At 46.7% G+C, this 13,595-nt stretch overlaps 1 protein-coding gene across 3 annotated transcripts in view; it reads right to left on the bottom strand.

The window, feature by feature from the left end:
• ITGA9 (integrin subunit alpha 9) overlaps positions 1-13,595 on the bottom strand; it is a 406,938-nt gene that overhangs the window by 286,446 nt on the left and 106,897 nt on the right. For all 3 annotated transcript variants that reach the window (XM_072598903.1, XM_072598905.1, XM_072598902.1), the window contains 4 exons: positions 11,907-12,036; positions 8,033-8,118; positions 7,040-7,108; positions 32-169 (listed from right to left, as the gene is read on the bottom strand). In XM_072598903.1, coding sequence (XP_072455004.1) covers positions 32-169; positions 7,040-7,108; positions 8,033-8,118; positions 11,907-12,036 — 423 coding nt within the window. The remainder of the gene's footprint in view (positions 1-31; positions 170-7,039; positions 7,109-8,032; positions 8,119-11,906; positions 12,037-13,595) is intronic.

Below are 13,595 nucleotides of genomic sequence, written 5' to 3' on the forward strand. Positions count from 1 at the left end.
CATCACCCAGCCCGCCAGGCCCCAGACTCACATTTCCTCTGTTGATGTAGACGGTGACTTGACCCTCGTCCCTGATGTCAGAAAACATGGGCGCACCAACCAGCAGGTCCGAGAGGCCATCTGCGTTCAGGTCAACTGCGCATAAGGAGGAGCCAAAGTAAGAGCCCATCTGCAACCAAGGCGAGTCACAACAGAGCATTCAGTGGGTGCTGCATGAGGGGAACGCTCACACTGCTTTGACTTCATTCATTTTAAACCTCCTACAGTGCAAGCTCCCTGGGGCAGGCCTGGGGCTCCATGACTGGGGTCCATAAATGAGGGTGGGGGTTAATATTTGGATAACGACTGCATAATATCGTTGGCTCCTTTGAATACTATGTATTTTTTTGTATGTATTTAAGAGCATGATTCTGAGAAGGGATCCACAGGCTTCCCAAGACTGACTGCCCAGAGGGCCCCAGGCTCTGAAGCGCAGAAATGGGTCACACCTCCCGGACTGGCTGCTGAGGGAAAGAGAGGCCAATCTCAGCTGGAGTCAAGGGCCCACACCCCTAGAACTGTAAGAGAGGCCCATTCCCTCATTTTACAAGTGAGGAAATTGAGGCCCAGAGAAGAAAACCGACTTGTCCAAGGTCACAAATCTAATATTATAGAAGAGATCTGGGAGCACATCTAATCCACCACCCTCCCAGCAGCATAAGCTGGCTTCAGATCCCCACTCTGTGGCCATAGGCAAGTCACTTAAATTTTCTAAGCCTCAGTTTCCTTATCTACAAAACAGGCAAAACAAAACCTATAACAATTATGAGGCTAGAACATACTAACAAAACCTAGGAGGAAAGAGATAGAAAAAAATCCATTAAAACAAACCATAAAATGGACAAAATATCTCAGAGTCAACCCAACAAGACTCATTCTAGACTTAGGTGAGTGTATGTGATATCAGGTGTAGGAAAAAACTTGCCAGCTTTAAAACACTGCATCAGTTATTCCTGTTTTATAGATGAGTACACTGAAGCGCAAAGGGGTTCACTTGGTCCACAGCCACACAGCTAATCAATACAGGATCACAGGAACAGACATAAAACTATCACAGATAACAGAAACCATTTGGTCCACCCCCGTATTTACTGATGAAGAAACCTGCCCAACCTTACGTAGCCAATAATATCAGAGGCAGAATTTAAATCCAGATCTTCCAACCTCCAGGGCCTAGTGTGGGACCTGGCACACAGCGGGCATTTAATAAATGCTCTTGGCTTGACTCAACTCCAAAATCAGCAGTGGACAGAGTGCCTTCGCTGTGCCTTCTCACACAGGGAAGATTAACAGCAACCTTTAGAAACTTAATGAACCTGAGACAAGAACTGGATGTCTCCAAGGGCCTTCACTGGAGGCGTAGCACCCCATGTCACACGAAGGATTCTGTTTTAAGTTCCTCCAGGGAATAGACTTCAAAAAATGCTTTCTAAGGTTGCAAGTGCAGTCAATAACCATCATAAATGTGGCTCATTTATCAAAAAATGAAGACTATAAATCTGTCAGGGCCAAGGCGACTGGGAAAACCAGCACTCAAAGGCCGGAGCCAGCCTACGAAAGGAATGCCATGCTAGAAAGCAACCAAACTGACTCCTTCCATCATTAAAGCTTATGAAAAAACAGGCTGTGAATGAGTGAGCTCGTGGGAGAAAAAAGGCTGCAACCCATGAGACTATTCTCCAAGGAGGGCGAAGGCCAGGCCAAAAATTCTTTTTTTTTTTTTTCCACTTGGAATATAAACCAACATCCACTATATTAAAACAGAAATAAATTATTCCCAGGACATATAAAATTCAAATCCTTTTTTATTTTTAGTTGATAAATATAAACACCTCCCTTTATATTTTTAGTCTATTTGACAGAATCACAGGCTCTCAGAGGCAGAAGGGACCTCAGAATGCTACTAAATCCAACCTCCTTCATTTTACAGATGAGGAAACTGAGATGCAGAGAGTAAATGTCAAAAGTGGCATTTGAACCCAGGGCCACCATCCCCAGAACCAGTCTTTCCAATATACCAGCTGAACAAGAACCCCCCAACAAGATACAATTAACAAGCCTCCACTTCCATATTTCCAATGATGAAGATCTCCCTACTATTCAAGGTATCCATCCCATCACACTTTGGGACAACTTTACCTCTTAATATCATATACTCATAAGACTATAAACCTGGAGCTAAAAGAGATCCCAGAAACCCATGTAGTCTGATCCCCTCATCTTAGGAAGCTTTTCCTTATCTCAGGATGAAATCTCCCTTCTATCCATTATTCTAAGGTCAAGAAAAACAAGTCAAATCTCTCTCCACATGACAATATTTCAAATACTCAAAGACACTAATCATGCCACCCTTGAGTTTTCTCATGCGAAGCATCCCTAGTTCCTCCAACTCATTCTCAAGAGGCATGGTGCCTATGCCTCTAACGACCCTTGCAATTTTCCTTTGGGCCTATTCTGAACTCACATTTTGCCAATTATCTCCCTAAAATGTGGTGCCCACAACAGAACACAGTGCTTTGAATGTGATCTGAGGAGGACAGGGGACAGCAAGGCTATCGCCTTCCTCTCTCTGCACAAATGCTTCTAGGCACAGAAAGCCTAAGCTGGCATTAGCACTGTAGGCTGCAACAGCACACTTCCAACTCATATTATGCATGGAGTCCACTAACACTCCCAGATATACCTCTCTCCTATTTTAAAATCATACAGTTTTCAGCTCCTTTTCATGTGCTGTCCTGTACCTTCCTTGAGGGTAGAGACTGTCTTTCTATTGGCTTGTAGTTATATCCCCAGCACAATGCTTGTCACATAGTAAGCACTTAGTAAATGCTTATTGATTTATTGACTTTGAGAGGGAGCCAGCGTTGGAGTCAGAAAGACCAGCCTCTGACGTAGGCTGGCTTTGTGATCTAGGCTCTAGGAAACTCTAACCTTAGAAGTTCAAGAGAATTGCTAACCTCTGTTGGTCAATGGAGCTTCCTCCTGGGTGGATGAAATCACAGGTCTGGTCCCTATCCCTAAACGTTCTCCATTCATCTTTATTCAATTTCTTCTTCCTAAATGTGGCCAGTCACTTCAGCCTGCCAGTGATCACTGCTTCCCTTTCTAGATGCTCACATACCATCCTTTTATTGACATGCTTCACTGCAGAGCTTGAAGAGTCAAAGGCTGATGCAGACTTTTGAAAATGTGAGTACTTGCCCACATCTGCCTTGTGGAGACTCCCTTGACGTCTGCACTCTTTCAAAAAACAGCAGCAACAGCGGCTCACCATGCACACATTACCCTGCCATCACTCTAGTGCCGCAGGCTCCCTCACCTCACATCAGGACAAATGCAATAGCCTTGAGGGTGGGGGCAGGGGTATCTGCCTGCCTCAAGTCTCTCCCCACTCTGTTCCATCCTTCATTCAGCTGCTAAAGTGATTTTCCTAAAGTGCAGGTCTGACCATGTCACCCCCCCTTACTCAAGAAACTCTAGTGGCTCCCTATCACCTCCAGGATCAAATGCAAAATCCTCTATCTGTCAAAGTCCTTCATAACCTGGTCCTCCACCAACCTTTTCAATCTTCTTACACCCTACTCACCCCCATCTACTCTGTGATCCAGTGACTGGGCTCCTTACTGCTCTTCATGTAGATCAGTTCAGGACTTGCCCTGGCTCTGCATCTTGGCCTTCTGGTTTCTCTGGCTTCCTCTCTCCTCCACCCCCTTTCTAGAGAAACCATGTTTTTCCCTTTTTTGTACATGTTCCCTTTCCAAGCACAGAACCTGGCACATAGTGGGTGTTTAATAAATAAATGTTTGCTTGGCAACTTAACCATCACTGGCCTAGGATGTGATTCATCTAATGGGGCCTGGCACCTGGGATGCATTTCAAGTGTTCTCTGGGCATTGGTGGCTAAGTTCATGTAAATGCCATAGACAATTATAAGAGGTCACCTCCAGGCCACCACCAGCAACTGAAGCCAGGCCCAGGAAGGCTTGGGTACCAAGCAGCCCAGATTTCCTTCCTCAGCAGACCCCGAGGCTGCCCCTCCTCCTCTCCCACCTCACTCAGAGGTGGGGTGGAGATGAGTAACTGAGGAACGGCCAAGGAGTCATCAGGCAGCTGCCCCCCAACCTTCTTCTCCAGCCCCCTTTTGGAGATCTCTGAAGAGGCAGCAACACCCTGCTGAGTCAGCCCTGGTGACCAAAGTAAGCCAGCAGAGGGCAAGATAAAAAGTATATGTTAGACAAGCAGTATGGGTAGAACACTACAAAGTGTGCTACTGGGCAGCTTGGCAGTGTGGGATGGAGGACTAGACACAGAGTCAGGAAGACTTGAGTTCAAACCCTGCCTCAGACCAAATGTGCTTTGTAACCCTGGGCAAGTCACTTACCCTCTCTCAACCTCTGTTTCCTCATCTGTAAAATGGAGATACTAAGTTTTGCAAACTTTAAAGTTCTATAGAAAAGCTAACTATCAAAGGGACAATTCCTGCCCCAAAGGAGCTCATGGGGCACCTGGAAGCTGAGTCCTTATGTATTGATGCTACATGACATGGTGTCATATCTAGAAATCAGAAGAGATGTAAAGAGAGCCCTAACAGGAGAATGAAATAACCAGATTCTCTAGCTCATCCCCAAGGAAACCATTCCTTTGTTCCAATAGACCATTTAACTTGGCATCTTCCTAAGTACACAATCAGAAATTCTAATACAGAAGTTTCCTAACTAAGTTCTGACACGCAAATCCTTAGAATACTTGGTTAATTCAATAAGAGCCATTCCACAAGATCAGAGCTGGATTCCTAGGTTCATGTTGTTAGTCAGGGTATAAACTATACTCCCATCCCCATTCCCAGTGAGACATGGTGTGGTCCAGTGGAAAGATCCCTCCCCATATAGCTTGGGGCAAGTCACTTGACCGCTCCAAAATTCAGCCTCCTTATCTATAAATTGGTCAGAAAGGCTAGGTTAGAGGGCCTTGGAGATCTATTCTGGCTCCAAATCTGTGATCTGAGGATCTTAAGTAAGTGATGCAGATTAATTATGGACAGAAGAAAAAGCAATATGTGGGAAAGGAGAGGAACAAAGCTGTCTTCGATAGCAGATTCTAATGATGGAGAAGACCCCAAACCAGAGGCCAGTTAGAAATATCACCAAGTGGAAGGAGGGGAGAAGAGACCTTAGGGGGCATCTAGTCTTCCTCATGCCTACAACTTGCCCATAAAACAGGTGTTCATCCAGCCCCTAACTGAAGACCTCCTGTGACATGACAGGGAACTCATGCCCTCTCCAGACAGCCCATTCCACTCTGGAACAGCCCTAATTGTTAGGAAGATTTTCTGAAAATCAGTCCTAAATCTGCCTCTCTGCACCTCTCCCTTCTTCCCCCACCCCAGAAATCCTGGTTTTGCCCTCCCTTGGAGGCCAAGAAGAACAGAGAGAATCTCTTCTCTGTCAGTCAGCCTTTCAAGGATGACAGCTACCATGGCCCTAGGGAATTTCTCCAGGCTAAACACGATGAGAAGGTGAATGTGGAATGGGTGGGAGAGGGAAGACATACCAATCCAGAAGCCAACCTAAGCAAAAATAAATGAGGCCAAGAGCTTCAACAAAAAGGGGCAAAAAAGCTAAGCAGCCTCTGGTCTGTTGGCTCGGCCCAACCACAAGCACGTCAAAGGGCTGACCTCTTCTCATCTGCACATCTGACCTAGCCCCTAGCCCCATGGAAACTCTCAGGGAAACCTTAGGATATATACTCAAGCAGGTTCCCATTGGCCCAATCCCAGCCACCTTCTCCCAGGTGGCTTCCCCTTCAAGTTCTCCATGAATAATCTCCAGACAAGAAGGGCTGGAAAGCTGATCAAGAGGTGCTGGCCAAGCTCCTGGTCCAAGGAAAAGAGGAGCACTTAGAACACTGTCCAACCAGAAGCCTTCTCCTTTTCCTTCAGCTTAAAGAGAGGGGTGTGGGTCCTTCTCTGACACACCATCCCACCAATCATTACCCCAGAGACCTGGGAATGGGCAGAAATACACACTCAAGCCTCCCTGGTACATCCCACTTGCTGTCTCCTGCAAACGAAGAATGGGAAGCCAAAAGATGAGGCTGCTCCTGCCTCCAGGAGCGTTTGGGAGGACTCTCAGTTGACTTGGCTTTTGTCCCATCTAGGCTCTAGCTTTTCTGTAGTGCTCCTGACTCGTGGAGGGCTTCAACAATTGAGACAGCAAGCATGTAGTAAGTGCCTACTATGTGCCACACACTGTGGAAGCATTGGGGATACAAAGAAAGTCAAGGCGATACCTTCCCACCAAGAGCTCACAGAAGAATGGGGGAGAAAACGTGAAAACAACCATGTGCAAACAAGACAGTGCACAATAGCTGGAGAAAACAAACAATTAATCAAAACACATTTATTAAGCACCTACTATGTCCCCAGCACTGGGCTACAAGGCAACAGAGAGGAGGCACCAGAATCACCTCATGCTTCATAAAATGGCCATGAAGAGACCTCATCAGTCCAGAGGTTATACAAGTTCCTCCAAATTATAACAGGGCTTGTGTGAGTGATAAATGTTATCGTATAAGCTCATGGACTCAGAAGGGAATTCAGAGGCCTTCCACCCCTCCATTTTACAGTTAAGGAAACTGAGGCCCAGGGAGGCTAACTGATTGGTCCAAGATCAATAACTAATAAACAATTAAGGCAGAATTTGAACCAAGCTCCTCTGACTCGAGTCAGGGCTCTTTCCAAAAAGTTTTCTAACTTTTAAAATTATTCAAAAGCATTTTTTTAAACATCAGCATCCTAACAGCAGCGATGCAGTATGGTGAAAGCACCAGTTGCATGGTCCTGCATGGTCCTAGGCAAGTCATCTAACCTATGTTTGCCTCAGTTTCCTCATATGTAAAATGAGGTCCCTTCCACATCTCAGTTTCCGACCGGTGATCCCACCGGGCCCACGTCACCTCTCAAATTCAGCAATCAACAAGCACTTCTTCCTCCTCAACTTACCTTTTTGCCAGATGCCTGAAAGATCTTAGTTAAGGATGCTGACCTTCGGTCAGCTCTGAAAATGTAAACCTGTGAGGGAAAGAAAGGACACATGGAAATCAAGTCAGTTTGGATCGTGACAAGAGAGCTGAGTCCCCCAAAGTCCAAGCACATAGCCGAGCTCTCCAACCCAGCCGGAGTGGGCAGGGAGGCCTGGTTTACCTGCTGCTGAGAATGAATGTTTTTAGGCCAGAATGATATCTGGGATCCCTGGTGTTTGAAGTTTGGCCCTAAGATAAGAGGAATGGGACCAGAAAACTAGAGAGAGTTTGGGGATATGGACAAGTGGCCATAGCAGTGACTGTGGGGGCCCCTGGAGAGTCCCCCCCATTGGGGTTCTCCAGTGGGGAGTATGCCCAACTTCTACCACCAACCCCAGAAATCACTTTGTATGTACAAATTCTGTGCATGCGTATCCCTGCCATCCAGAGGAGTGTAAAATGCTGGTGAGGGTCATGCTCAGAGGTGGAGCTGGGGCTCAATCTCATGCTCTTCCCTCTGCCCATCACCCAGGTTTATGTGCAGACACAAACATCAGGCAGCTTTTGTAATGGACAGAGAATTAGATTTAGGTCAGAGGCCCCGGTTCAAGTCCTGATGCTGCTACTTACTACCCATGCGACCTTAGGCAAATCACTAGGCCTCAGTTTCCTCATCTATAAGATGAAAAATGTTACCCTGGGAGACCTCTCAGGGCCCACAGAGCTCCAGAAGCCCAGCCGGTTTTCACGAACAGAGACTTGCAATTCTGTACTTAGGGGAGGTCCTCAGAATAGATTGGGTGGAGCCCTGGACAAGAGGGGTGTTGGTCACCCTCTGAATGCCTTGAAACCATTTCAATTATGACTTGTGGTCGCATAGTCATAGAGGCCACAGGGCCACCTGTGCAAAAGAAGAGGGCCAGATTGGAGACCACCTGGCTGCACCCCTCTTTACTGCTCCCCAGGTCCTCACCTTTCCAATGCCTTCATCCTGAGGTGCTCCCCCTACCACTTCAGTGGAGGATGGCTGTACAAAATGACCAGCAGTCACTGCGTATCCTGAGAGAGAACAAAATTGAGAAAGAAGGGAGAGGAGGTAAAATCAGTCAGAACGCTTCCAAAGCAGCCCCGCATTCTCTGAACCTAAATCCCCAGCCTCAGATCAAAGATAACTGAGCCACTGAAATGCCACGAATTCATGGGAACGGGCACGGGGAGAGTCCATCTCAGCACAAGGAGGCGCGCTTGGAGAGGTAGACAGGGAGAGCTGAAACATAGCAAAAGGCTTTTAAAGAGGGGTTCCAGGTTTGGGACAAAGACAGGCCCTGAGATGTGCCCAAGGACAAGGCCATAGCCTGGGCAGAAGCGGGAAACACCCATCTCTGGCCTAAGCACTTCATTCCTCCTCTGAGTTTTCAGAGAGGTTGGATATTGTTTCTGGCCTGCAAGAATTAGCCTTGTTCAACAAGTCTTAATTCCTTCTGAAGGTTCCTCTCCATCTTCCCCAACTTCATCTTCATGATGTCCCCTCCCACATTCTGTATCCCAAGAAAACAGACTTTCCTGTCATTCTCCAATCAACCTCCCACCTTCACACATTTGCACATGCTGTGTCCAGGCCCTGGAATACTCACTAGGGCCTGTATGTACCTAGTTGTTACTCATCTGCTCCCCCATTAAACTATAAGCTTCTTGAGGGTAAAGACTGTCTTTTACCTTCCTTTGTATCCCCAGCACTTAGCACAGAGCCTGGCACAGAGCAGGTGCTTAATTAATGCTTATTGCCCAACTGACTGCTCACCTCTGCCTCTTGGAAGCTCTTACTTCCCTCCAAGCCTCACCTGCTACAAGAGGCATTTCCTAAGGTCAGCTATTACAGCACTTCCCCGTCGGACAGGAGCATCTTATATTTACTCTAAGTATACAGTCATCCCATCCCGCACATCTCGGGGTTTAGGGACACGGGTCAGTCTGGAAAATCCCCAGAAAACTTTTTGAGCCTCCCTTTGGAAGAAGACTGAATTATTATGGTCTTAAAATATGAAATATGTTGATGTTACATAATATCAACATTATTAATCCTCTATTTAATTATATTCATTATATTATGTATAATTATATATTGTATACATTATGTAGAAATATGTTTAATAATTATTAATGTTTATAATATTAATATTATATAATGATATTTCTATATTTTTTGCATTTTCTAAGTTTCTAAATTTTTTCTATGTCAGCTACTGGTCTTTGGGAGTTATCTGCAGTTTCCACAAAATTCACAGAAAATTGCATTTAATTTCTTATGCGGACCCTCACCTCAATACAGAGAAACCACAGTGGGGAAGTCGCTATGTGGAAGGAATATCTGTACTTGCTACGATCTTGGCTTGACCAGTATCTGGCACATAGTCTGCTGTTAGTAAAAGTTTGTTGACTGATTGGTATTTGCATCCATTGTGATTTGCATCCTGGAGATTTGCATACATGTTATTTCGTTTGCATAGTGAAGATCTGCATATGTGTTGTTTCGTCAGTATACTGGAGATTTACATACATGGTATTTCCTCCTGGTAAAGTGGGAGTTCTCTGAGAGCAAAGAATGTTTTTGTATTTGTCTTTCTGTGCTCAATGTCTAGCACGTAGTAGGTGTTTAATAAATGCTTGTTGAACTGACTTGGACATTCAGAAGGTAGTGAGTATGAGTAGTCTGAGAAGCAGCTATAACTTTGAGGTCATATTTTTCCATTCTTATCCTAATGGCAGATTTTTTCTAAGCTCTTTTTGAACACGTGTTATCCATAATAATATAAAAGGTGATAGTAAGAACATAGTTGATCATTAGGAATCCTTCCTCTGTTGTTAAATTTATCTGAATTAACAAAGTGTGAGTCACTTGGCCAAAAACTTCACCTTCAAGTGTTTGGCCAACAAGTGATGAGCCCTCCGGCCATCCTCAGATAACAGCCAGACTCTGCTGCTGGATAAAAGGCAGAGGAGCACAGGATGAAAAGACCTGCCCAAGACTGCCAGGTCCAGGTCACAGCAGAGAAGATTTCTGTTCCTCCTTCCCCAACTCATGCTTAGCATCAAACAGGTGATGCATTTCCTCCAACTGCCAAGCAGATAGCACCAGGAAAGAGGAGGCCCTTCAATCATCTCCTACCTTCTTCTAAGAAGAAATTTGGGGCATTCCCTGTAAGACATGAGACAGGGCACTGCCACGATGCCCGAAGGCAGTTCCCGCAGAGCTGGCAGTGCCAGCAGGCAGTGAGCATTGGCCTTCACTGGCTTCCAAAGGAAACAATATTTTTTAAATGTTTGATCAAAACAGAGAAAAGTGCCCTGCTCCCATGAAAAGCCACCTCCAGCCCCGGGAAGGGTTGGGGTCACCTCTCATGGTCTTATCCTAAAGGGAGCTTTCTGATTCACTGCTGAAAGATGCAGAAAGGACAGAAGCCTGTAATTCCTGCAGCATGTGCTTGCATCATGTATGCATGTGTACATGTGTGTGCATGCGTGTGTCCCCACATGAACGGGCACTTGGCACATCATCATTCTGGGGGGCACCTGCTGACTCCAGTCTCATTTAGGAAAATTAAAAGGTTTGGGGAAATAAGGGAAGTCCATGCTGAGTTGCCCTAATTCCAGCTTAGTGTCAGTCCATCAGGACGGCTCCTACCTCTTATTGGTCTATTTCCAACCAGCTTAAAGGGTTCCATTTGAAACCCAAAGAGACCCCTGACAGAAACTGGGCGGATGCTACCATGCTATTTTTAGAGGTGAACATTTGCTTCATTTCACCACAAATATCGAGTGACCTAAGCCTGGAGTTCCTGCCCCCTGAGAGGTCTGCCCCTCCTAGCACCACCCGCATACCTAGCTTTCTCTCTCTTCCCACTGCGCCCAAATGAACACGGTCCCTCACTGACTGCCTGGACCACCGCGGAAACCTTCTAACGCTTCTCATCTCTACATATTTCCCTTTTCAAGCTATTCTTTAGACCACTCCCCAAATAATCTGTTTTATGCAGAGATCTAGACACATCACTACTCTCCTCAACAACCTTCAATAGCTGCCCAGGGCCTGCCAACAATAGTTCAAACTCTTTTGCCTGGCATTTACGACCCTCCACAGGCATCCTATCTGTGCAGCCTGAGCCCATATCACATCCCTCCACACTCACTACACCCCAGCCCAACCGACCACTCTATATCTACTAGACACACTCTGTACTGAAATGTCCTCACTCCCCAACTCTGTCCATCTCAAAACCTGGAGAAAAGCCACCTCTGCCCCTGGCCAGTGAGAACCTCTCCAGACCTCATTGGGCCCCTGCTTTGCCTCTCTCTAAAGCACTTGGGAACAATACAGTCATCTCTTCTGTGGTTTCCCCTCTCCTAGACTGTGCAGGGTCTAGGAAGGCAGTGACCACGTCTTGTCTAAGCTTGGTAGTTCCCCATTCTTTTCGCAAAGCACCAGGCATGAGGATTAAGCACTTGTTTAGTGAATAGAGAAAGAAATGAGTGAGACACCTCCTCCAAATATAATTGTAGCCAATAAAAAAGCACCCCATGCCCACCATATGGCCAAGCAGGAAGAGAAGACAGCAGCATCCTTGTGGATTGTGTGTCTGTGTCCTCACTGACTCTCATGGCGTTGGTTCTGCCCTCCAACCATCCTAGAGATGGGCTAGGGGACCTAGTAACTCTTCCAAAAGTCACTTTAGTGGAAACATCATGTTTTAAAGAGGACGGGAATTGCTGGAATGGACCTTCAAAAGCTCTGGACCCACTTTTCCCAGCAGCCCCCATGACCCCCCACCACCCACCCCCAGGCCACTCACCTAGGTACGTGTAGCGCCGGTTCATGATGGCTTCGTCATTCAGCTTGAAGGACATGTTGTCTGTGAGGTTCAGGACCTTGACTGTCCCTGCCCAGTAAAAAGAACCTGGAGCTCCCATCACAACCAGCTCCTGTCAAAGAGAATCACACAGGGAGGGGGAGTAAGACAGAGTCTGCCAGGAAATGGTGAGAGGGAATGGAGAGAGCCCAGCACCACCACCAAGGGTTGACAATGGAGCTCTGCCCTTTGTCCTTTCAAGTGACATCATGGCAGCTTGAGGACCAGAGGGGTCAGGGAACGTGGGCAAGAGTGGAGAATTACGAGGGACTTAATATGGGAGAAGCCCAGAGCCCTCCCCATTTCTTAGCCATTGACTATGAGAAGTGTTCCAGAATCACCCAGCTAAATGTCAAAAATGAGCAAGATGTGGTGGGAAAAATGCTGGGTGTGGAGGCAGTGAACCTGGGTTCAAATCCTGGGTCAGTGACTTAGTAAGTAGTCCTTAGCTTCATCATTTACACAATGGGATGGTTGTACTGGATGATTCTGCAGCTCTATCTGAATGGTCTGATGCTAATGAAAGCATGACAAGCAGCCCAGACAAAGCACAGACCACCTCAGTCCTCTAAGGGACATCATCCCCATTTGACAGATGACAACACTGACGTTAAACAACTTGCCCAAAGACACAGAGCTAGCAAGAGTCAGAGGTGGGATTTGAACCCAGATCTTCTGACCCTAAGCCCAGCACAGTTCTGCTGTGGTTGTGATCTGCCCTGGAAGCTTGGGCACTGTACTCTTAGGAGAGCACACGGGCTCCTGCTGTGTTTACACAAGTTCTCAGGTTGCTTCTCTGCCTTCCAAACCACAGATGCTGATAAACCCCAGGTTAAGGAGAGGAGAGATGGGCCGCTAGAGGTAGGGAAGTGAAGGCAGCTAGGAGGGACCATGGACATCCCGGCAGCCAGCAAGGAAGCAGATAGTCTCCAAAGCAAACAGAAGACCTCTCCAGGCACAGAGGCCCACATGGTTGCGGCCTCCCCCAGGGCAGACCATGAGGACCTCGACAATTGGGAGATGTTCTCTCTCTGTAGCTGACCTGGAGATGAATCTCTCCTAACAACCCAATTATAGTAAGCAGCTGGGTGGCACAGTGACTAGAGCACCAGGCCTAAAGTCAGTAAGACCTGAATTCAAATCCAGTCTCAGACATCGACTAGCTACATGACCCTGGGCAAATCACTTAACCTCTGCCTCAGTTTCCTCAACTGTAAAAATGAGAATTATAGTAGCACCTACTTCCCAAGGTTGTTGTAAGAATCAAATGAGATAATATTATCACAGCAACTGGCACACAGCAGAGGCTCATCTTCGCTAATTTAACTGACCCGGCCCTCAGTGCTCCAAGCTTCCCCAGCTTGGGAGGATCAGCCATAGCCTTCAAGAACACAGAGTCACCGAACGGGGCCTCCCAGAGGTCTTTGGCAATGCCAGCAATGAATATTCTTATAGTGTTCCCCTGTCCACAAAGCTCTTTCTTCCCAGCAACCTCATGATGCAGGGAGTACAAGGATCCCAAAGAGCCCAGTAGGTCCTGAATGTGTGTGTCCCTATTACAGGCTGGCCCAACAGATAAACCCGGGAAGTTCAGGGCACTCTGTTTAAGGAGGGAGAGAAGTGTCAAACTCA

Source organism: Notamacropus eugenii, chromosome 3 (assembly GCF_028372415.1).
Source record: "Notamacropus eugenii isolate mMacEug1 chromosome 3, mMacEug1.pri_v2, whole genome shotgun sequence".
NCBI lineage: Eukaryota > Metazoa > Chordata > Mammalia > Diprotodontia > Macropodidae > Notamacropus > Notamacropus eugenii.